Here is a 25,340-nt window from a genome sequence, read left to right on the forward strand (position 1 = left end):
GTGTCACTCCCCATCTCTCCCCCCATTTCCTGTCAGTCTGCTGTCCTGTCGGTAAAAGCATGAAAGCCAGAAAACGAATCTTTAAAAAAAAAATACATTCACAATTGATCTTAAATCTGAATATTTCATTGTATTCCCCATATATGAAAACATAAAAAAGGACATTTCAGTAAATCTTCTACCTTGTTTAGTCAAACATATTGTGTGTTTTATTATGTTTCAACATGGGAGAGTGTTTTTTGCAGGCCTTTCAGTCCGAGTGTATCAAAAAAGCAACTGGGTGAGAGTTACACTTTGTACACTCTCAGACTGAAATGAACACTGAGGATTTTAAGTCAGGATTGGGCTTGCAGAGATTTTTTTTTTAATGGGGGGGTCCTAATGCATATCAAACTGGGGGTCCTTGAAATGAAAAAAGTAACACTGGGATATACGTCATCGAATGACACTTGATTCCTTCAACAACACAAAAAATGACAGATATTCATAGTCGCCCTACTACCATGCTGGAGGGGGGGGCGTTAACATTATATAAACACGTCACGTCCTCCACCTGCACGGGACAGTGTGATGTCAGCGAGTTTCCGGCTGTGAGCGCTGATTGTGCACCTACTCCCTCCTGGGGCACACGCGGGTATTTTTAGTGTTTATATGATATAAAAAGGAGGTGGGATTCAAAGGGTTGCCCAGGGTGAGAGCAGCTATACTTCACGTCCTTATGTTGCGCTTTATTCCCTATATAGCATCCAAGGACGTTGTGAAATCAGATGCTTATTTATAGGGCCTACAGTATAGCCATGTGGCTCATTGAAGCCACTTGACCATTTCACTCGGTTCACTTGCTTATAGAACATAATGCACAACATACAGTATAGGAATCCTCATATTCTCTGTTTGCTGTCTTAACGGCTATGAATTATTCAGATGCAACCCCAGAACCCGCACATGATTTAATTATGCCTACATAGCCTATATTATTTCATATATTATGATTATAGGCCAATATTATTTTTGCAAAATGGAGTAGAAGGATTTATTAGGATTTTATTGTGCGACTCAGTTCATTCCAGGACCCCATAGCAGGGGATGAAGAATGCATTCCTCTAAAAGGGAAGCTCTTCACATTCTAATTTTCTTCCACTTTATAAGTCAATAAACTCAAGAACAAAACTAATTTATCTTGTGGCAGATTGAATAGGCCAACAGGTTAAGGGTACAATTGGTCACAACAGTAGATGATTGGCTAGCTTTGTGTGACACATCAGGGTGTGAACCCATGCAAGAATAAAAAGCAATAAATGATAATATTCCAAATATCCAAAGAGACAAAATAAAGTCATACACAATATACAAAATATCAATATATAGATAGGTACTACAGGTACACAGTGACAAGTTGCAGACAGTATAGGACATCATGCATGAAGTGGTTTAAGACAGAAGGAAGACCAATAGGGGGGTCAACATTAAAACCCTCCCAAATAAATATATAATAATAGAAACAGGCAGGGTGTAATGTTTCTGTAGCCATCAACTGATGGAGTAATGAGAAGGCATGACCATATATGGCGGAACCATATATGGTATAGCTTTGCAGCACTTGCTCTGTTACATGTGTCATGATGTGTATGGAGAACACTAATAGACATGAACACAAGAAAAAAGAAATAATCTCTAATGCCAACTGCCAGAATTCTAGACGAAACCTGAAGATATCTGCAATCCACAACAAAGTGTCCTATACTGCTGCACCAAGGTAGGGGGTCTTGTCACCGGCACCCTGTGGAGGACAAGAGGAGAAAGTAAGTAAACAATACAAGACAATTCAAATAGTAGTAAGGCCAAATAGGCAACAGCAAATGATGGACATTAGAAGGGGTAATCTACCCAGCTAAAAACAATAGGGGGTAATATACCCAGATAAAACCATAATATTAAAAACAGTAGAGGGACCTAGTGACTTAAAGGAATGGCCTGATGTCAAAGGATTCATTTAAACCTTTTTTTACAGTATTTAAGGTGGAAATCCAAAAGGCTTCCCTCTTGAGGAGTAAAGAATCAATGTCTCCCCCTCTAGGTGGCAAAGTAACACGCTCAATTCCTATATATTTTAATGAGGAGATGCAATGTTGAGCTTGGTGAAAATGTGCTGCCACAGGGTTTTTAAAGTCCTTGGTCCTAATGTCACTCCTGTGTTCTGAAATCCTAGTTTTCAGGGGTCTCAGTGTCTTGCCTATATAAGCTAGACCACATACACATTTAATCATGTAGATGATATTTGGTGTTGTGCAACTGATGACACCTCTGATCTTGTAACATTTACCTGTTGTAGGATGATTAAAGGTGTGACATTTATACGTAAAGCTACATTGAGCGCATCTGCCACATTTGTAATTGCCATCTGGAATATTACTAAGAAAATGTGTAGGAGTGACCTGACGTAGATGTGACCTAACCAGTAGGTTCCTCAGATTTGGAGGTCTCTTATACACAATGCGGGGAGGGGCTGCAAAAGATCGACCAAGAATAGGGTCCGAACTCAAAACATACCAATGTCTTCTGATCACCTTCTCAAAATGATGGCCCAAAGGAGAATACTGAACAAAACACTTGAAGTGTTGTTCTCTAGTTCCATCTGTTCTCTCTATGGGTTTTAGACAGTCTGATTGGGTACAATCATTAAATTTATCTGCGGCCGGTTGGATCCATTGGACAGGATAGCCACGTTGTTTAAACCTGCTCTCTAGATCCTTTGCATGTACCTGAAAAGTATTGTCTTTGCTGCAAATCCTGCGAATACGTTTGAATTGGCCCATAGGAATGCCTTTTTTTAGTGGCGTGGGATGGTAACTTTCACCATGTAGTAAGGCATTACGATCTGTGGGCTTTCTGTACAGGTCCATGTACAATCTGTTATTTTCTTTAATAACCAGAATGTCAAGAAAGTTCATACTGGTCTGATCAGAGGCTATGGTAAATTTCAAAAACTGACTCTTGTGATTCAGGAAAGCATGAAAAGCTGCCAACTCAACAGAGGACCCAGTCCAAACAAGGAAAATATCATCAATATAGCGTTTCCATAACCGTATGTGTGTCAAAAAAGGGTTATACTCTGGGTTCAAAATCAAACTACTTTCCAGGAGCCCAACATAGAGGTTAGCATAATTGGGAGCCATCTTGCTTCCCATAGCTGTTCCACATTTCTGTAGATAGAAATCATTCTCAAACAGGAAGAAGTTTTTTGTGAGTACAATTTCAGTGAGCTCTTTAATGCAGGTAGTGCTGGGTATACAATCTGTCCTCTGATTGAGAAAATACTCTATGGCCTCTAAGCCTCCTTGGTGAGGAATATTTGTATATAGACTCTCTACGTCGAGAGTAACCAAAATTGACTCATTATCTACAGTTTCTATGGTCTGTAAGACCTGAATGAAATCACTTGAGTCTCTCACATAGGAGGGGAGTGAGAGAACATGTGGTTTAAGAAAATAGTCAACAAATGATGAGATATTCTCAGTGAGGGAACCAATGCCCGATACAATCGGTCTACCAGGAGGGACAGTAGTAAATTTTTTATGAATTTTAGGCAAAGTATATATGACAGGTGTAACTGGACAGTCAACTTTCATGTATTCATATTCACTCTTGCTGATATCCCCTGTATCTATATACTGTTGAAGGGTGCTGTGAATATGGTCTTTAAACTCTGCAGTAGGATTCTTACTCAGTTTTACATAAAAAACCTCATTAGTAAGTTGTGCATGGATTTCATCAACATAAGCTTGCCTGTCTAAAAGTACAATGGCACCACCTTTGTCTGCAGACTGTACCACTACAGACAAGTCATTTTTAACTTCCAGCAGTGCCTCACGCTGTTGTTTGGATAGATTATTATTCACCTTATGCTTCTGTTTAGTACTTAGAAGCTGGGAAACATCATGCTCAACCAGTCTACAATAAGTGTCAATAGACGAGTTCCTATGTCTAGGTGGAATGAATGTAGATTTCTTTTTAAACTTTTTATTTGGGCCCATATTGGGTTCAATGGCAGTAATAGGGGAAGTGACTGGAGGTTGTGCATTATCTGGATGGACCTCGTATACATCAATGTCACTCCTAGTATTAGGGTTAGAGAAAAATTCTCTCAATCTTAAATTCCTGAAAAACTTATGGAAATCTACTAAGGTTTCAAAATCGTTACACTGGGTAGTGGGTACAAATGAGAGTCCTTTGCTGAGGGCTGATATACAAGTGTCAGAAAGAGACCTACTTGATAAGTTAATCACATTGCATTCCGTGGGCTGCTGCGGGTCCAGTGGGGGTCTCTTTGACTTCTTCCTCGTGCTCCTCCTGCACCTCTTCCTTGGGGCGGGCGTCCTGGGTCCCCGTTCGGGGGCCGAGGATGGTTGTCTAAAAAAGGCTCGCTCCTCTGAGAGTAACTGCTGGAGTCAGAGTCAGCATCAGGTCCAGGTGATGAAGTGTAGCCACCACGGCCCCTGGGTCGCCTGAAGTTGCGTGGTTGTATGCGTCGATAGGCGGTGTTGTAAGCCCGGGCCTGGGGTCGGCTACTGCTCTCCATCGCAGTCTCTGCGGATTCATCCTGATGGAGAGCAGTAGCCGACCCCAGGCCCGGGCTTACAACACCGCCTATCGACGCATACAACCACGCAACTTCAGGCGACCCAGGGGCCGTGGTGGCTACACTTCATCACCTGGACCTGATGCTGACTCTGACTCCAGCAGTTACTCTCAGAGGAGCGAGCCTTTTTTAGACAACCATCCTCGGCCCCCGAACGGGGACCCAGGACGCCCGCCCCAAGGAAGAGGTGCAGGAGGAGCACGAGGAAGAAGTCAAAGAGACCCCCACTGGACCCGCAGCAGCCCACGGAATGCAATGTGATTAACTTATCAAGTAGGTCTCTTTCTGACACTTGTATATCAGCCCTCAGCAAAGGACTCTCATTTGTACCCACTACCCAGTGTAACGATTTTGAAACCTTAGTAGATTTCCATAAGTTTTTCAGGAATTTAAGATTGAGAGAATTTTTCTCTAACCCTAATACTAGGAGTGACATTGATGTATACGAGGTCCATCCAGATAATGCACAACCTCCAGTCACTTCCCCTATTACTGCCATTGAACCCAATATGGGCCCAAATAAAAAGTTTAAAAAGAAATCTACATTCATTCCACCTAGACATAGGAACTCGTCTATTGACACTTATTGTAGACTGGTTGAGCATGATGTTTCCCAGCTTCTAAGTACTAAACAGAAGCATAAGGTGAATAATAATCTATCCAAACAACAGCGTGAGGCACTGCTGGAAGTTAAAAATGACTTGTCTGTAGTGGTACAGTCTGCAGACAAAGGTGGTGCCATTGTACTTTTAGACAGGCAAGCTTATGTTGATGAAATCCATGCACAACTTACTAATGAGGTTTTTTATGTAAAACTGAGTAAGAATCCTACTGCAGAGTTTAAAGACCATATTCACAGCACCCTTCAACAGTATATAGATACAGGGGATATCAGCAAGAGTGAATATGAATACATGAAAGTTGACTGTCCAGTTACACCTGTCATATATACTTTGCCTAAAATTCATAAAAAATTTACTACTGTCCCTCCTGGTAGACCGATTGTATCGGGCATTGGTTCCCTCACTGAGAATATCTCATCATTTGTTGACTATTTTCTTAAACCACATGTTCTCTCACTCCCCTCCTATGTGAGAGACTCAAGTGATTTCATTCAGGTCTTACAGACCATAGAAACTGTAGATAATGAGTCAATTTTGGTTACTCTCGACGTAGAGAGTCTATATACAAATATTCCTCACCAAGGAGGCTTAGAGGCCATAGAGTATTTTCTCAATCAGAGGACAGATTGTATACCCAGCACTACCTGCATTAAAGAGCTCACTGAAATTGTACTCACAAAAAACTTCTTCCTGTTTGAGAATGATTTCTATCTACAGAAATGTGGAACAGCTATGGGAAGCAAGATGGCTCCCAATTATGCTAACCTCTATGTTGGGCTCCTGGAAAGTAGTTTGATTTTGAACCCAGAGTATAACCCTTTTTTGACACACATACGGTTATGGAAACGCTATATTGATGATATTTTCCTTGTTTGGACTGGGTCCTCTGTTGAGTTGGCAGCTTTTCATGCTTTCCTGAATCACAAGAGTCAGTTTTTGAAATTTACCATAGCCTCTGATCAGACCAGTATGAACTTTCTTGACATTCTGGTTATTAAAGAAAATAACAGATTGTACATGGACCTGTACAGAAAGCCCACAGATCGTAATGCCTTACTACATGGTGAAAGTTACCATCCCACGCCACTAAAAAAAGGCATTCCTATGGGCCAATTCAAACGTATTCGCAGGATTTGCAGCAAAGACAATACTTTTCAGGTACATGCAAAGGATCTAGAGAGCAGGTTTAAACAACGTGGCTATCCTGTCCAATGGATCCAACCGGCCGCAGATAAATTTAATGATTGTACCCAATCAGACTGTCTAAAACCCATAGAGAGAACAGATGGAACTAGAGAACAACACTTCAAGTGTTTTGTTCAGTATTCTCCTTTGGGCCATCATTTTGAGAAGGTGATCAGAAGACATTGGTATGTTTTGAGTTCGGACCCTATTCTTGGTCGATCTTTTGCAGCCCCTCCCCGCATTGTGTATAAGAGACCTCCAAATCTGAGGAACCTACTGGTTAGGTCACATCTACGTCAGGTCACTCCTACACATTTTCTTAGTAATATTCCAGATGGCAATTACAAATGTGGCAGATGCGCTCAATGTAGCTTTACGTATAAATGTCACACCTTTAATCATCCTACAACAGGTAAATGTTACAAGATCAGAGGTGTCATCAGTTGCACAACACCAAATATCATCTACATGATTAAATGTGTATGTGGTCTAGCTTATATAGGCAAGACACTGAGACCCCTGAAAACTAGGATTTCAGAACACAGGAGTGACATTAGGACCAAGGACTTTAAAAACCCTGTGGCAGCACATTTTCACCAAGCTCAACATTGCATCTCCTCATTAAAATATATAGGAATTGAGCGTGTTACTTTGCCACCTAGAGGGGGAGACATTGATTCTTTACTCCTCAAGAGGGAAGCCTTTTGGATTTCCACCTTAAATACTGTAAAAAAAGGTTTAAATGAATCCTTTGACATCAGGCCATTCCTTTAAGTCACTAGGTCCCTCTACTGTTTTTAATATTATGGTTTTATCTGGGTATATTACCCCCTATTGTTTTTAGCTGGGTAGATTACCCCTTCTAATGTCCATCATTTGCTGTTGCCTATTTGGCCTTACTACTATTTGAATTGTCTTGTATTGTTTACTTACTTTCTCCTCTTGTCCTCCACAGGGTGCCGGTGACAAGACCCCCTACCTTGGTGCAGCAGTATAGGACACTTTGTTGTGGATTGCAGATATCTTCAGGTTTCGTCTAGAATTCTGGCAGTTGGCATTAGAGATTATTTCTTTTTTCTTGTGTTCATGTCTATTAGTGTTCTCCATACACATCATGACACATGTAACAGAGCAAGTGCTGCAAAGCTATACCATATATGGTTCCGCCATATATGGTCATGCCTTCTCATTACTCCATCAGTTGATGGCTACAGAAACATTACACCCTGCCTGTTTCTATTATTATATATTTATTTGGGAGGGTTTTAATGTTGACCCCCCTATTGGTCTTCCTTCTGTCTTAAACCACTTCATGCATGATGTCCTATACTGTCTGCAACTTGTCACTGTGTACCTGTAGTACCTATCTATATATTGATATTTTGTATATTGTGTATGACTTTATTTTGTCTCTTTGGATATTTGGAATATTATCATTTATTGCTTTTTATTCTTGCATGGGTTCACACCCTGATGTGTCACACAAAGCTAGCCAATCATCTACTGTTGTGACCAATTGTACCCTTAACCTGTTAGCCTATCAGTGGATAGTGCACTAGTCTACTTAAATGCAGGTGTGAATGCCCTGATACTTTTGTCCTGATGAAGATCCTTTGATCGAAACGTTGACGCAATAAACTTTATGGAGCGTAACCAGTGTGCAGACTCTACTTTTCCTTCATGATTCTGCTTGTCTAGCACCTGGGCCACGGATGTGCGTGCACTATTCTTTTCAGATTGAATAGGCCCCCACAAGCTTCAAGGGCCTGTTACAAATACAGACTAGACGACATACAAATGCTAGCCTACTTGGTATCTGGGGCAGACACATTATCTTTAGAGATATTTTTAAAGATTTGTTTTTTGGGTGCTTGTATGCCTTTATTGATAGGACAGTAGACTGGCAGGAAAAAGGGGGGAGAGATGGGGAGTGACACGCGGCAAAGGTCAACCGGATCAAGAATCGAACCGGCGACGCCGCCAGGCATCCATGCCTAAGTGGTATGCGCCTGGACCAGTAGGCCAGCGGGCGCCCCATCTTTAGGGATATTTTAGAGAAGATATCAAGATTAGGTTGTTATTGTGATCATTTTACAGCGGATCGAGCCTTCCCCTTCTGGCCTGACAGTGTCTGTTATTATCATTGAGCTACTGTCTACTTTATTTGTTTCCACTTGTGTTTAAAAGGATTTTGCCCTGTCTCTTTCATCTTACTTTGATGTGCAGCAAAGTAAGGATCCACATAACATTAAATTCGATATACAATGTTATTCTTACCAGCGTAACGAGAGGATAGGTAGGACATTCTTGTGAAAGCTTAAAATACCTGTTTTTGTCCAATACAATTTTGCGTTAATAGGGTGTTAATTTGTGAAAAAACAGAAAAATATATGGATATAAGAGGTTTCTGCCCGATATGCTCCTAGCGAGTGAGGACCTGGGATTGGCTCTGACCTGTCTCGTCTCATGTTTTTTCTCACTCCAGCTCTACCCTTGTTTTTCCGTCTCTACACTATCCTGTCTAGAATATAGCATACAAATGCCCCAAATAAAGCTTTAATTACTTTTCAATGTAGTTCTGTTTTAATCAAATGAAACACAATAACTGTTTAATTCTACAAGACTTTGAATCAGAAACTGCCAGTAATGGAATGAAAGCTGATACCAATATTACAATATTACCAGTCATTTAGCCGACACTCATCGCTTGATTCATACGCACGGCCAGTCAGGGGGGTTCAGTGTCTTGCTCAGGGACACACCATTGCAGTGGAAACTTTCCCTGACACAGGATGATCATGGCAACCATTGGAACCCTGCCATGCATCATGCACAGTAACACCCATATCTTTGCTGTTTGTGTATGTCAAACACATACACAGACAATAATATTGTATACTGTATGTGTGGAAGAAACCCCACACAGGAAGATCCTCTGTGTTAATTTAGCCTAACTCAGAAAGTGTAAAAACTGATCCACATGGGTCCAATCACTTCCATTTTTACACCCCAAAGAGGTACAATTGCCAGAGGATTTTGCTGTGCAGAAAAAAACCTTTTAAGAAACGCAAGTCCCCAGCTGCATGCTAGCTGAGGCATGGACTTTGTGGCAGGGTACACAATCAACAATCAGAACAGATAGCCAGACAATATACCGTCTTCTGTACAGAAATGAGATTATTATACTGCAGAGTCAGTCTACTTCCCCCCAGAGCATAGGCCTACTGCTCTCATGACTGCACCTTCAGCAGCCAAAATCTCATTACTACCCTCTCTCTGTGTGTGTGTGTGTGTGTGTGTGTGTGTGTGTGTGTGTGTGTGTGTGTGTGTGTGTGTGTGTGTGTGTGTGTGTGTGTGTGTGTGTGGTTTCGGTGTCAGGCAACAGATATGATAAATGGCACTCAACCAGAATATCAGCTCTCTAGATATGCTAGGAGAGAAAAAACATCCAGTTATTGACTGTTGCCTGTTGACTCTCAAGAAATGCAATGGTCTTGGCCTCTCTCTCTCTCTCTCTGGAGCCCTCTCAGTCTTTATATGCTCCTCACTCTGGCGAAATGCAGCAATTTCCCTATTTCAGTTCCCCCGCACAATCATCAGCATTTCTCCCTCCATGACGTGAAAACAAACTAAGACTGAATGCCTCTGTGGAAGTGTGGAAGTGTGTGTGTGTGTGTGTGTGTGTGTGTGTGTGTGTGTGTGTGTGTGAGAGAGAGGTGGAGGGAATGTATAAGTGTGAGTGCGCGTCACAAAACCCCCCCAGTCAGCAATCATTGGATAGGAGACAACCATAAACTGTGCTTTAAAAAACTATAATGGTAGAACTGCAGCGCTGGCAAAACTTATATCACATTACGCCTTTTCCTATTCCGACACAAATGGGATCATTATTTTTGATAAGTATACAGCGATAGCAAGATAATTCTATATCACTACTTGGCACAGCATATTGCCCCCACTTCAGCTGAAATCACCACGACTACTGTCGCCACCCTGTTATTATTGTGTGTACAGTAAATACAACACAACACCCGTCAATAAACTATGTTGTATAATAATCACTGGTAATACACACACACACGCACGCACGCACGCACGCACGCACGCACGCACGCACGCACGCACGCACGCACACAACTCATTCAGTCTTCCCACTATGACTAGTGTTTGGGTGGGCTGGGGGGGATTATTAATATAATCACAGATAATCTGTTCATTACAGCATAGGCTTTTATTTCCACTTTTGTACACTATTGTTCCTCATGACTTAAACGCTAGCTGACTGGAGTCCCCCAGGGCTCTACAATAGGCCTTCTATTTTTGCTCAACACAAAAGAAAAATCTGTTACGTTGTGTGAGCTTGTTGATCTGCTATTTTTGCGGAACGTTCGCCCCAGAATAGGGCTACTAAGGTTCACGTGGTTCAGCAGATATAAAAACATAGGACTACACTAGTAGCTGATATAAAAACATAATAATAAAGAATGGAATACTGCTGAAGTGGGTGGGAATCTGAGGGCTGAAGGGTGGGAGTGTATGTATTGTTTGTGTTATTTGTATTTTGTCAGTAAAAAAAAAGGAAATAAATGTACAATGTTGTGAAGAGTACAATGCCGACTATAATTCAAGGTCTATGGTGAATTGCTTGGCACTTCAAAAATACAAGGTATATAAAAGAAGGTACTGTTGTTCTCAATGTATGTTTGCTTCTCTCAAAAGGATCCAGGTATTGTTCATGTCACAAACTGGCAATTTACAGCAGTGCCTATAAAAACCTGTCCCATCTGATGGGGAAAGGGGAGCTGCCACCCTGGTGTCAACTTCCTTATAAAACGAAAGGACACTCACAAATCTGAAAGCCAAAGCGTTTTATTATAAAGAAAGCAGAACAGATTTTATAGAGCCACTACTGGTCCATCCCAGATAAAGACTGGGGTTGTAAATAAATGTCCATCTGCGATGACTTTACAATGGGCTTTTCAATCAGCCCTGAAAAGATAACGGTACATTATTAAGACACATTCTGTGTTCCTGATTTCTTCTTCTTATAATTTATCTTTTGGTTGAGCCATGTTAAGGCTGCGGCTTGCAACATTTTAGCCACTCAAATCCCCCCTTACGACTCTCTTAGACAGACATGTGCTCAAAGATTTATCACCACACAAAAATAGAATATCTAATCTTTGCACTGGCTCAGAAATCCAACTATATACATATAAGGAAACGACACGTCTCAATAGGCTTCAAATATCAGCCTATATACTGTACTGTGTGCTATATAAACACACCAGTCATTGCTGGCCAGCCTGGAGGCTCAGCCTGTTAGTAGTACACTTACCACGGGGCCACGAGGTCCTGGGTTCGAATTCAACTCCCGACTCTCTCACACATCTCTCCTCAACGCTCTACACTCTAAACAAAACATAAAATTCCCAGATAATCCTCTGCATCGCCCCCATCTTTCTCTCCACAATTAATGCTTACAATAGACAAACTGTACATGTGTATCGCTTTTACAATGTACAGTTTATTGTGTGTATTCCAATGTAGTATTATTATTATTATTATCATCATCTCGTTCTGCTCCTATACAGTCTCCTCCACAATGAACTCTATGGCGCCGTGCTCGTCTGACTGGGCCTGCTGCACCATGGTGATTTCCTGACCACCCACAGTGATGGTCTGGCCTGAGCCCAGCATGGACGAGGGGAGGATGACCACCTGGTTTGTGCCCTCCACCATGCCCAGCTGGTCTGACGGGATCATCATGGTCTCTGTGCCGCCCTCGCCCGACTGCAGCACGTAGATGGTCTGCACGTTGCCACCCTCCATCTCTGCCCCCGTGGCGGCCAGGGACGTCAGCACCGTGGCCCCCTCCAGCACCCTCTGCACCTGCATGGGCCAGTGGTGGAGAAAGAAGTACTCAAATGGTGGACTTAAAGGGGAAAACCAGCCATTTTCAACATTGAACTATGTCATTAACACATAGAATGCCCAAAGAGCCCCACCTCAGTTCCCAATCCACTCTCCATTGTATTGCGCAACGCCCCTGCGTGTGTGTGTGTCATGACGTTTACATGTCACATGACCGTATACAGGATGAGTTATATAAAAAAAAAAAAAAGTATCAATTCTGCAATGTAGAAGTACTCCGTACAGTACAGTACTCCCGCAAAGTGTAAATTTACTCAGTTACTTTACGCCACTGACCTGGGCCACCTGAGCCGCCTTAAGGGCCTCCTCCACTTGCTGCCCCTGGGCGCTGGCGGCGGCCTGCGGCAGGTCGCCATGCAGGCGCAGGTGCTTGTCCAGGTTGGAGCGCGAGCGGAAGGCGGCGTTGCAGTGCTGGCACGGATAGGGCTTCTCGCCGCTGTGCGTGCGGGCATGCTCGGTGAGGCGGGCGGCCACGCTGAAGCTCTTGCCGCAGACCCAGCAGGAGAAGGGCCGCACGCCGCTGTGGATGCGCTCGTGGTCCTGGAGGTGGGGCAGCTGGCGGAAACGCTTGCTGCACACGGAGCACTGGACGGAGGAGAGAGAGAGAGAGAGAGAGAGGGCGCAAGGGTTCCAGTGTGAGACAAAGAAGTGTCACAATTTGTTCGTTTTTTTTATTGATTTCTCTATACCTTTTCCCCTTGCCTCCCACCTTCTTTTTCTTCTTCCCTTTCCCTTATGGCAGGGGTGGGCAACTTTGATGATGGAGGGGGCCACTATATTTCCACCTTCACTCCAGAGGGCCACATTGCATATTGCTACGTTCTACTTTGTCTTTCTAGTATCTCATGCAAAAGAAGCAAAAATAGAAGATCTACAAGCTCAAAACGCGTCGCACTGCGGCGCGTTTTGAGCTTGTAGATCTGCTATTTTTGCTTCTTTTGAATTGGAAACATGAATAGTTTTTGTTATTTTTTAATTGGAATCCTGAAATGTACAATTGTATTTAATTTCAAATGCATTTAGTTAAACTCATATGAACCTAAATACAAATATGTTGGATATAAAAAAAAACACATTTTATTACTACTATACATACTAGTCATTATCATTAAGCTACTAAGATAGACTGTAATTAAAACGGTCATGTTTGCATGTTTAGAATTGTAACAGCTGAAACCAATAATATATCCGTATTCTGATATTAACCTGCGGGCCGCATTAAGTGAAGGTGGGGGCCGCATGTGGCCCCCGGGCCGCCAGTTGCCCATGTATGCCTTATGGAAATAACAAAAAAATGTTACCCTCCATTTTACACATGTGACATGACAATCAAAGTGGTTTAAGGGCCATACCATATAGACCAGGGGTTTTCAAAGTGGGTGACTGGGCACCCTGGGGTGCCGTGACGGCAGTTCAGGGTGCCGCGAGATAATTTGATAATATTTGGAATTTATTTGGACAATTAAAACCAACTATTTAGGATAATTTCAAACAAGATTTTTTAAGTTTTAGTCAGTTCTAACCAAAATAGCCATTTATCTCAATGTTTTCCTCGCTATAAGGTGCCAGGAGTGAAAATGCACCCCTACATTCATTAAGATAATGTAGGGGTGCCTCGGATTTATTTGTAGGGGTGCCCTGAGCCAAAAAAGTTTGGGAACCCCTGATATAGACCACTGACCTTATACTTTGTATACATACATACAATATACATACATACCATGTATACTTTACATTAGAGCCAACCCATTTCATTTATTTTGTATCATTATTATTACTTGATAACCCACATTTTTTAGGCAACTTTCCAGCTGATAAACCCACCTTGAAATGCTCTGCTTTTACATCACCACGGATAAGTAATGGGAGGTTTGAAAACAACGTACATCTCTGCCAGAAAATAATCCCTGGAGAAAGGTTCTCCAGGGAATATTTTCTGGCAGAGATGTACATTCAATCTGGGCTTTCAACGGCATTACACAAAGTAATGATGAAGTAACTTGGACGTATAGGAATGTGCCCTAGGGCTTGATTTATACTTGATTTAGCTGCATGCCAGTGTCACGAGCCAAAAATAGCTATAAATATCTCCAAGCTCACAACGGGTCACACTGCAACGCATTGTGAGCTTGTAGATCTCCTATTTAACCTGGGCTTTTATTACCAGGCTTAAAGTTCACTGCATTGGATTACATATCTTCAAGCAAGTTTCAAGTCTCTTCAAGTTTGTTTTCATACTGTACTGTACTGTTTTCATACTGTACTGAAACCAATGGCTTCCTGGAAGTGTGCATTGCTAAATGGTCGGCAGCACTGTAAATAATATGTGATGTGTAGTCAATGGGGTATAACATGCAAAACCCCCGGTATGGTCCATTAACTACTTTGGGGACTCTATTGTTTGGTTTGAAAGCAAAGCGTAAAACACAATGCATGCTGACAATGGACAATATACACAAAACACTGTGGGCATCTTAAACACTATAAGTCACAATTAAATGAACAATGTAATGTGCAGAAAATGACCCTAACACGGATAGAGAATAAAAGGCTCAAGGGATGAGGGGAAGGGCTGATATGAAAATGGGGAATTGTGTTCCTGTCAAAACCTTTCCTCTGCTGCCTTCTGTAGGCTGTGAAACGGTTGGGGAAATAATATTTTGTGAGACCTCCCTTTATGTTTTTTTCCTGCAGAGGCAGCACATTTGGCCAGGGGCGACGGAGGAGCAGGGAAACAAGTTATAGGCAAACAAAGGATGGGAGAGACTGAAAGCACACAAAAAAAAAAGAAATGCCCCAAAAAGAGTGGGTAAGAGAGTTGGTTACAACATTGGTTCTCAAAGTGGGGTTTGGGGACTACCAGGGGTCCATGGGGGGGGGCACACAATAATTATAACCACTTTATCCATTTATATGTTCGCAAAAATAGCAGATGTACAAGCTCACAGAGCATCACTTTGTGTCGCGCTGCGAGGTTGTACATATGCTATTTAATCTGCCTCGACATGAGAAGGTTGCATGGTGCACATGTGATGGAAACAGGTGGGAGCAGTGATCTGGCCAGTCTCTCATTCATAACTCCCTATGCCATCCCGTGCCTGCCAGGCTAACAAAACATTCACTGTTTGCTAGCTCGCCACCTGACCGCAGCTAATTACCTGCATGGTGGTAAATTAACCCCCAGGCCAAATGTTGGTGTATTTTGCCAACATTTGGCAGAATGTTAAACTCCAGACTATTTGGTGGCCCCACCACCACCTGCCAGAGGAAAAAAAAGGACTCTAAAGCAGCGATGTCAAATTAATCTCAGGTCATGAGCCGCACAGGTCAAAATGCTACTTTGTTTGTGCGTGCCATATTTTGTCTGTGCGTGCGTGCACACAATGCTGAAAGGCACAAATGTCGTCACACTACAGTCACAATACAAAAAGCATGATGGAGAACATTATTTAGCTACTGAATTAAAGGTCTAAACAGGAATGTGTACACATTTCATGTCATATACGATGTCAGGTGTGTACAGGAGCTTTCAGCCTGCAAAACTGTAACCACCTTTTCAGAGCTCACCGTAAGGGGGTGGTGTGCACTAGGGATTTAACAACTTGAGATTTTTGCAAGTCGACTTGACTCAGTAAAAATTTGAGTTGAAGTCGACTTTATCGTTTGATGACGTCATCACATTGACGGGGGACAAAACCCAATAATTACTTACCTCTGGACTCCATAGAATAGGCTAAAGCTATCCTTTTCTCCCTTAAAGGCTTTTGGTTGACATTAATATTATAGATTCCACGGCATCATTGAATAATAATAATCCTAATCTATCTATAAATGCGAGAAGTCTCTGTCTGCGTGTGTGTTTGTCTGTCTGTCTGTCTGTCTGTCTGTAATCCGCGTATCTCGAGAACCGTTCGTCCCACCGGCTTCAGATTCGGCATGCGCGTTCCCCACCGTGGCGTGGAGTGCAGTGACGGGCCTCGACCCGACCCGACGCGCGGTTTTCCCGAACCAGCGCGAAACGTTCGGAATCTCCTTATGCAGGCTGATTGTTCAGGAGGAAATCGGCGCAAGCGCTGACTCATTGTGACATCACTTCATAAAAGGCTCTGACATCACGTACGCCACATGAGTCAACAAAAAATCTCTGTGAGTGTGTATGTATGTATGTAATTCGGCACGCGCGTTCCCCGCCGTGGCGCGGAGTGCAGTGCCGGGCCTCGACCCCACCCGACGCGCGGTTTTCCCGAACCGGCGCGAAACGTTCGGAATCTCCTTATGCGGGGCTGTTTGTTGACATCAGGCTGTTCCAGACGAAATCGGTGCAAGCGCTGACTCATTGTGACATCACTTCATAAAAGGCTCTGACATCACGTACGCCACATGAGTCAACAAAAAAATGCCATGGTTACGTATTCTGATGTTCCTATATGGGCATAAATGGACACAGGCAAACAGATGGTCAAAACGGGTCCTATGACAACAGGTATAATGGGGTTTGCATTAAAGGTGATACACCATGAAATTTCACTTTTCCTATTTTAAAACCTTTTTTTGGGGTCCCACTAGCACCTTCTATCCTCACAAAGTCCCATTTCTGACCGTTGTGTCTTTCTCTGGTTTTGAGAAGGCGAAGGTTAAAAGTATCCCACGGGTTCTCAAAACAGACTGTCCAGATTTGCTGCCGATTGTGACGTCATCTGCCGATTGTGACGTCATCATAATAAAAAAAAATATATATATATATATATATTTTCAAAAAAAAAATCTTTTTTTTTTCAAAAGGATTTTGGGGGGGGGTGGCGCAGTTCAGGCCAAAGGTGGTACTGCAGCTGAAATGCTCTGAGAGCCATTCAAAAATGAGAGAGGCTCTCTATTCAGGAGTGGTAATTTAGCCTCAAACCTTTTGAAAAACGTTTTTGGGACATAAACAATATGACATAAATACTTTTTAAATGCATGGTGTATCACCTTTAAAGGGGGAACCAGCACTGTGTCTGCAACACAGTCTGAGGCACAGACAGATACAGAGATCTCCATAATGGGCATAAAGGGACACAGACAAACAGATACAGAGATCTCCATATATGAGCATGAAATGGATGCAGACAGACAGATACAGATATCTCCATATATGAGCATAAATGGACACAGGCAAACAGATGGTCAAAACGGGTTCTACAGAGATCTCCATATATGGGCATAAAATGGACGCAGACAGACAGATAACTCCATATATGGGCATAAATGGACACACGCAAAACAGATGGTCAAAACAGATCTATGACAACAGGTATAATGGGGTTTGCATTAAAGGGCGGGGCATTCATCCCCTATTTACATTGTTGGGCGGCCGAGCTTCTAGTTAATTTAATGTTTGATCCTACAGGATAAATTTGGTGCAAAGGATTTTTCATTTTTCATTTTAATTTTTTTCAACTTTCGACTTTCCCTGGTGGGAGTCGACTTGAAGTCGACTGAGTCGACTTGTCACTTTTTGGTTAATGCCCTAGTGCACACCGTGTGTTCTATGACAGATGTTCACATGGCACTGTTAATAGGATTATAATCAAAAGATTGATGATCTATAAATGCACTAACATATGTTGTTGTTAATGAGTTTTGGCTGTCAGTACCACTATTGATTTTGCAAAAAGATTAGTAAACTTTGTGGGCATCAATAGCCAAGTAGGTTAGGGAGCGAAGCGAACCCCATAGGCCTGACAGTGAGTCCTGTGTTCAATTCATGTCACTCCCTGACTATGAATTAAGTCAAGAAAACCCAGAAAATGACATATAATCCCTCGGTACCAGAACCACAAACTCCTCTGTGATGTTCAAAGTACACAAACTATCCCAACTGAGCTTCATGAGTCATGTCGGTGCTTACAGAGAAGGCAATAAATGACTTCACTGTCTTTTAGTTGACTGTAAAAAAAATCTCCTGCAAGGTCCCTGATTCTCTCTCCCTCGTGGTCTTCAGTGCAGTGCTGGTGCACAGGGGTGAGATGACGTAAGCAGGGCCCTGGTGGTAAGAGTTCACACACAGTGGGTGGTTACCTCCATGTGCAGTTGTTCACACAACGCCAGCTTTAGCAGTGTGGCAGATGCAGGGGAGGAGAGAGAGCTGCTGCCATATACACTGATTGCGACCATAGGTCGCAAGTTTACTATGAAAACCGCCACATCTTGTCCACGTATCTCTGTCTGTATGTAGGTCTCGCCTGACACTGTGGTTCCCCTGACACATCACTGTGGCATCACAGCTGAAATCACCTATGTAAAAGTCCATAAATGGGTATTCCCCAGAATCCTATATCTGTGGCCCATATCTGTGTGGCTGGTTCAGATAGGCAGATAGGATCTTCATGTATGGGCATAAAAGGGATTGTATGTTGTGATGTCATGGGAACCACTCTAACAGAATCCCTTTTATGCCCATATATGGAGATCCTTGATGTCATGAATATTAAGCCCATATCTAACATGACTTCATATGGGAATGCCCATATATGGAGGAAGACAGCCCATATCTGTGTGGCTGGTTCAGACGGGGATCTCCATGTATGGGCATAAAAGGGATGTACCATATACAGTACATGGATCTCCATATATGGGTACCAGGAGTCTCCATATATGGGTAACTGGTCCGATTTACATCACTGGGAGATGGCCAAGAATTGGCGCGACCTGGTCGCATGTCGCCCTGAGGTGTCTTAACTAGGGGTGTAACGATATAGTAACTGTATCGAAATATCGTTTTTAACTCAAAAAATCGAAGTATATCGAAATGAAAACAGCTAAAATCGAATCGTATCGTTTTATTTTGTATCGAATCGAATCGGCAGTGCAAAGAATCGATTGTATCGATACTACCAACTTGTGCATTGTATTTAGCATTTTTAAGAAAAAAATCACACCCGTGTGAACTGAGCGGTGGTTTACCCCCCCCCCCTTCCCCCTTCCTCCCTGTGTGTGTGTGTGTGTGTGTGTGTGTGTGCGTGCGTGTGTGTGTGTGTGTGTGCCTGGCCTGGCCTGGCCTGAAAACAGCGCCCCTCCCTTAACATGTGTGGGCCTAAAAGGTACTACACCACAGGCTTGAGGCTACATACAGACCCACCCACCCACATACACGGACACATACACGGATACACGGAGACACACACGGCCACGCTATGGAGACGGTGTGACCACCGCTCAAAAAAAGAAAAGGAGGAGTTTAATTACTTTTCTTTTCCATAAAGCTACACTGGTCTATCGATAAATGGGTATAATCTCTGGGTTCATGTCAAGGTGCAGGTTTGTCAATATACAATGTCCATGTATTTGGCAGATAATCACTGTGTTTACTTATTTATATCCATAATAATACATGTTTCCCTTAAAAACCTGCACTATCCACACCTTTCACACAGATTTAATTTCTTTGCTAAATAGTTACTATATCGATTTTAAATATTTGAATCGAATCGTATCGTATTGCCATGAATGAACCAATATCGTCCATGTATCGTATCGTCAAACATGTATCGTGATATGTATCGAATCGCTATTAAAATGTATCGTTACACCCCTAGTCTTAACTCATTCATAGCCAAGCCACCAGTTTCCCGAGTTATTTCAGTACCCCCAGACTGCCACAGCCCGAGTTTCCCGAGTTGGCAGCCATTTTGAAAAAAAAATGCCTAAAATGTATTAGGCATGATCGCAATCGCGAAATTGCATGTTTAGCCCCATAACAAACACATCTTTCAAAATGGCAGCCATGTTTGTTTGTTTTGTTTGACTTTATAGGCTTCTATCTCATGAATGCCTGAACGGATTTCCAAGCGGATTTCTTTGTTTGAAAGCTGTGAAAAAGTACTACACATATGGTGCATGATCTAGGCACTAAAAATGTATCCGTGCACTAGAAATTTAGGAACGTGGCAGTGAGGAACTTGGCGGCCATTTTGAAAAGGCAATGAATGAGTTAATAGTAGATAATAACTAGATATGAATATTTCACTTGAAATAATTGAGTTACTTTTTTCCTCTCCCCAATTCATCCTGCGTGCTTGATTAGACCCTTCACCCCTGCTCCAGAGAGCAAGGTCTTTCTTATTCTAGCAATGTCTGTATACACTTGCCACCAGCAGCTAATACAGTTCCATTTTGGCTCCCACAGAAGTGCTGTGGATGTTAGGTTTCCTGGCCTGCGTACCAGAATGAGGGTTCTGTATGTTCTCACATGGTGTTAACACCAAACAGTGCAGGAGGGTGATAATATGGCTTAGTCTAGTCAAGTCACGTATTGGGTTTCACTGGCACTGGGCATGGACCCAGTGACTGTGTCAGCGTCTGTGTTACTATCTGCTTTTAATATCCACACTCAAACCCCTCCGTCATTCTGCTTCTTTATGTACTCAGCAAATATAGATATCCTCATTCGGGTGTCTGCTGCTACAGTATCTGATTTAAATTAACCTTCCTACCAGCTGCTACCTGTACATCTCAGTTCTAAAAGCCCCTTGAAACTCAATTCTGTGGCACAGCTTGATAGACAAGCCTTAAGCTAAATCCATATACATTTAAATCAATTTTCGACAGGCTCCCGTGGGTGTGTGGTGGTGGGGGGGTATGGATGGGTCGCTCTGGTTGAGGTCCTGCCCAGCCACCAGTGCAGCGGGGGAGAGGAGAGAGGGAGGGAGGGAGGGAGGGAGGAGAGGGACAAAGATGGACAGAGAGAGAGAGAGAGTCCCAGAATAGTAACACCCACAGAGGAAAGCTGACAGGCCCTAACTCAGCCCGTCATTAATCACAGGTACACAGAGAGGAGGAGGGGGGGGGCGCCCCCAGGACACACGCACACACAGAGACACAAGGACGCACACACACATACACCATGGCCCAGAACCAAAGAAATGGACAGTGGTGGGTGTGTCTGGGGAGGGGGGAGTTGTTTGTTTGGAGCAGTACTGGATTTCAATTTGATAAACTGGTGCTTTAGGAAAAGGTTGTGTTACTTGGAAGGGGGCGGGTGGGCCCGGTTGGGAGTGGTGCGTGAAAATGGAAAAGGGTCGGCTCCTGAGTGGCTGGGAGGGCGCAGGTGATTTATGGAAGCAGCAATATTCACTCTGCCTAGTAAACAAGCGTTTAGCAGCTCCAACACGTGCACATCTTTATGCATTTGCTCTTTCACGCATACAAACACCCAGTCACACACACACACACACACACACACACACACAGGCAGGGCAGGCTCACACATTTCCACCACTCAACCCCACCCAACCATTTACTAACACATGGTCTGTGCAACCCGCACAGACCTTTTCTGCAATGACCCAGAAATATTGATCCATGCTTGTCACGTCAACCCAATGCAGTATTTATTAATGATAATGAATTGACTTTTTTTTTATCGTTTGACTGCTGACAGCAGCCATGTTTTTAGTTGTTGAAAGCTAAAGAAAGATAGGGACAACATGTACAGACAGACATTAATAATGTCTTCCAAGGCTTCGTCTGGGTCGTAGTGGAGGACACGGTGCTCAGAGTTGCCAGGCCGGTGTTTACTAAAGGCTTACTGGCAAAAGGCCTTAACGTTTCTGCACTCAAACAAGGCAAAGTGCACTCAAGACAAAATTCAAGGTCATCTTCTGCCAAACTCATGCTTTTGTGGCCTAAATAAAGTACAGGGATTCAAGCAACCCTCAAAACCTTTTTATTAAATATCCAACATATTTAGGGGTTAGGGAAGATGCTTTTGAACATGTATTCAATTGCAAGTTTGATTAGGGTTGCAACAGTATGAGATTTTTAACACCGAAAATATAGTCCGTGTCAGCACCGCGGTTATCGGAAACACCGCTTCAACCACCATTGAGTGTCTTGCTGTCTTGTGAGCACTCAGTAGCAGCCAATGTTACCTCAAGCTACAACAACAACCATCCTACCATATTGAAAATTCAGCTTTGTAAAAAAGCAACAACACTGTTAGTGTTACAACAGCACTGCATTTTCTTTCTTGTTTGGCTCATCGTTGTTTTTCCGCCTACTGCGTGCTGTGCCATTATAAAGCCACAATGTGCCCTGCGAGTGGGGACGAGGCATCAGTCTGATGGGCTGTGCCTCCCCTGTGGATGATCCGTTGATTCTGAATCTGTTCTTGACACTCTCACTCAAGGAACAGCTCCCGCTATTGAGAACCGAATCCCATCGTTCATTTAAAAGAGCCGTTCAAAAGAGCAGAATCGTTCGCGAACATCACACATCTCTACTGCGCTGCCTGCAGCCTGCCTCGGGGGAGAGCTGAGCAGCGGATACGCTTTCTTTTTATTTAACGGTGTTATCGGTGTGCAGGTAAAGTACTCGGTGTTGTGATCGCCCACCGTTAACACCGGTAACACAGAGTACCCTAAGTTTGACCAATTCAAATACTCTTTTAATTTTAAAATAATATATCATTTCTGTAGAAGAACTAATTCTTCATGTATTCATTCATGAAGGGAAGTGTGGGAAGCCAAGACAGAATTCATTTCCCAGGCGATTCCTCAGGGCTCGCGTCAGTGCAACCACACTTGCAATTTCCCAGAATTGCATTTTTTCTAGTTTTAATTTTAGTTTCCGCCAGTGAAAAAAGCGTAGTCAACAAACATTTTCCGTCATAGTTATAGAGCCTGTTTCCACGATGCCGTTTCCACGAGAAAACAGCAAAATGAAATGTCAAATATGCCTTCTGTTCAGACGGCAACGGCATTTCCGGGGGTTGGAAACGCAACAAAGTAATACCAGGACTGGAAGAGTTGACAACGGTCTCCCCTCGCGTCACCGTCTGAATAGCAGAAACGGAGGAAACGACTAAACATGTGATGTCATGTCTCACGAGCAGACTACGTGCAGCCACGTTACGAGTAAATGGAAGCGGTGTCAATCGTCTATCTGTGCGTCACCGCCACCTAGCGACAGGGCATGCACATTACATAATTTTCAATGCTGGTGCGTCTCCATTTAGACTCACAATAAGAAGTGAGAACGCAATGACATTATTCTGTTTTCTCTAGAGACCGTTGTCATCCCGTTGACGTCTTAAAGTGGCCTTAGTCGACGAAGATAACACTGCGCTGACGCAACGACAGCCCGGGCAGCTCCACCCACCCCCACCCATGGCTTTCTCTGCTCACCTCAAAGGGCCTCTCGTCCGTGTGCGTTCTCATGTGCACGTTGAACGTGGAGGTGTAGGCGAACTCCTTGAGGCAGATGTCGCAGCTGAAGCGCGGGCGGCCCTTGGACCGGACCACGGTGCCCTGGATGTGGGCCACCATGTGCTCCTCCAGGGCCTGGCTGGAGGCGAAGCGGCGGCGGCAGGGCGTCACGAGGCACTTGAGGGGCGTCTGGCCCGTGTGGGACAGCCGGTGGAGGTCCAGGCCCTCCTGGGTCATGCAGCGGTGCCCGCACAGGTCACACTCCACCTGGTGGGGGCGCAATGGAACCAAAAAGAGGAACTGAAAAGTCCAGTTTGCTGCGTTCAAAAGAAAACACTATACCAGTGTTTCTCAAACTTTCACATTTAAACTTTCACATTTCAACGTCTCCTTGGAACCAAATGGACCCGTTAGGTCCATTTGTATACTGTTAGTTACAGACTTGTATGGGTCAATTTAGACCCCCATAAAGGAACCCGCTGGTCCCTGGAATCCACTTTGAGAACCACTGCACTATACAATTATGCTAAACTTAACATGTAAGCCTATCTACAGTGTATACTTTGTACCATGAAAAGCAAAAATAGACGATCTACAAGCTCAATGCCACTGCCATTTAAAACATTTTTGCCTATAATGACATGCACAAAATAGCACTGCCAGGTTGAAAGTGGCTAAGACAATCATAGGAACTTTAGAGCAGGGGTCTTCAACAGGGGGTCCGGGACCCCTAGGGGATACTCAGAGTTACTACAGGGGTGCCACCAAATCTTTGTGTGATAGAAACTTTTTCAGAACTTTTTACATTTTTGTTTTTTTACATACAAACTATACTTCAACCCTATAGCATCCCTCTTCTGAGGCGAACATTTGCCAGAAATATCAGATCTACAAGCATACAACGAGGCGTTGTGAGCTTGTAGATCTGCCATTTTCCGCAATGAGATTTGGTGTAGACTAAAAAAAGAGCAGACCAAGTACAGAGCCACAGATCAATTTTACCAAGTAAATATTGAGGGTTTAAGTGATTAGTGATGTCTGAAAATACACCACATAAAGCCAACATATTAATAGAAAAGCTAAAGTAAGTAGTAGTAAACAAACCAAAGAACACCGAAGCTATCTATGAAATCCATGACAAATGTTATACAGTATATAGTGGAGGTCCCTGCTTCATCTCTCTCTCAGCTAAAGGGACGACACGGGCTCCTCACCTGTCCGGTGCAGCGGCCTCTGCCCTGGCCCCGCCCTCGGCCCTGGTTCCTGTCCTGCTCATTGGTGGCACAGCGCTGCAGGTGGATGTCCAGCACAGACTGGTTGATGAACTGGGCGTTGCAGTGCTCACACGTCGCTGGCTCCTTGTCTGCTGACCAAAACACAGCGGTATGGGGGTTAGAGAATAGAAGTGAATGCTAACATTGGGACACATTCACACTAAGGCATTCACCAACTATTCGAATATTTGAATATCAAAGTCACTATTCGACGTTGTTCACCGAAGTCGAATATTCACTTTTCTTTTTTATATATATAGTTTGTAAAGCTTGGCTAGATAGGAAGTCATAAGAATGAGTTGTCAATGTCCCTGGTGGATGAATTTGTTAATGCTCTATACCAGGGGTTCTCAAACCTTTTTAGGCCGTGACCTCCAAAATAAACCTATTTGAACTGGGGACCCCCACCCTGACAAGCACTTGGAATTGTAGGTATTATATTTAATGTGACTTGGTTCCGTAGATAAATATTGTGAAAATAGCACAAAATAGCTAGATCTAC

The 25,340-nt window shown here is 43.3% G+C and overlaps 1 protein-coding gene across 1 annotated transcript in view; it reads right to left on the reverse strand.

Moving 5' to 3' along the window:
- Positions 1–11,393: 11,393 nt before the first annotated feature.
- znf574 (zinc finger protein 574) overlaps positions 11,394–25,340 on the reverse strand; it is a 34,567-nt gene continuing 20,620 nt past the window's right edge. The window contains exons 8-11 of the mRNA XM_080743185.1: positions 24,779–24,927; positions 23,544–23,831; positions 12,658–12,966; positions 11,394–12,339 (exon numbers count right to left, since the gene is read on the reverse strand). Of these exons, the coding sequence (XP_080599311.1) occupies positions 12,034–12,339; positions 12,658–12,966; positions 23,544–23,831; positions 24,779–24,927 (1,052 nt within the window). The 3' untranslated portion in view covers positions 11,394–12,033. The remainder of the gene's footprint in view (positions 12,340–12,657; positions 12,967–23,543; positions 23,832–24,778; positions 24,928–25,340) is intronic.

This window comes from Nannobrachium achirus, assembly GCF_963921795.1.
Source record: "Nannobrachium achirus genome assembly, chromosome: 2".
Taxonomy (NCBI): Eukaryota; Metazoa; Chordata; class Actinopteri; order Myctophiformes; family Myctophidae; genus Nannobrachium; species Nannobrachium achirus.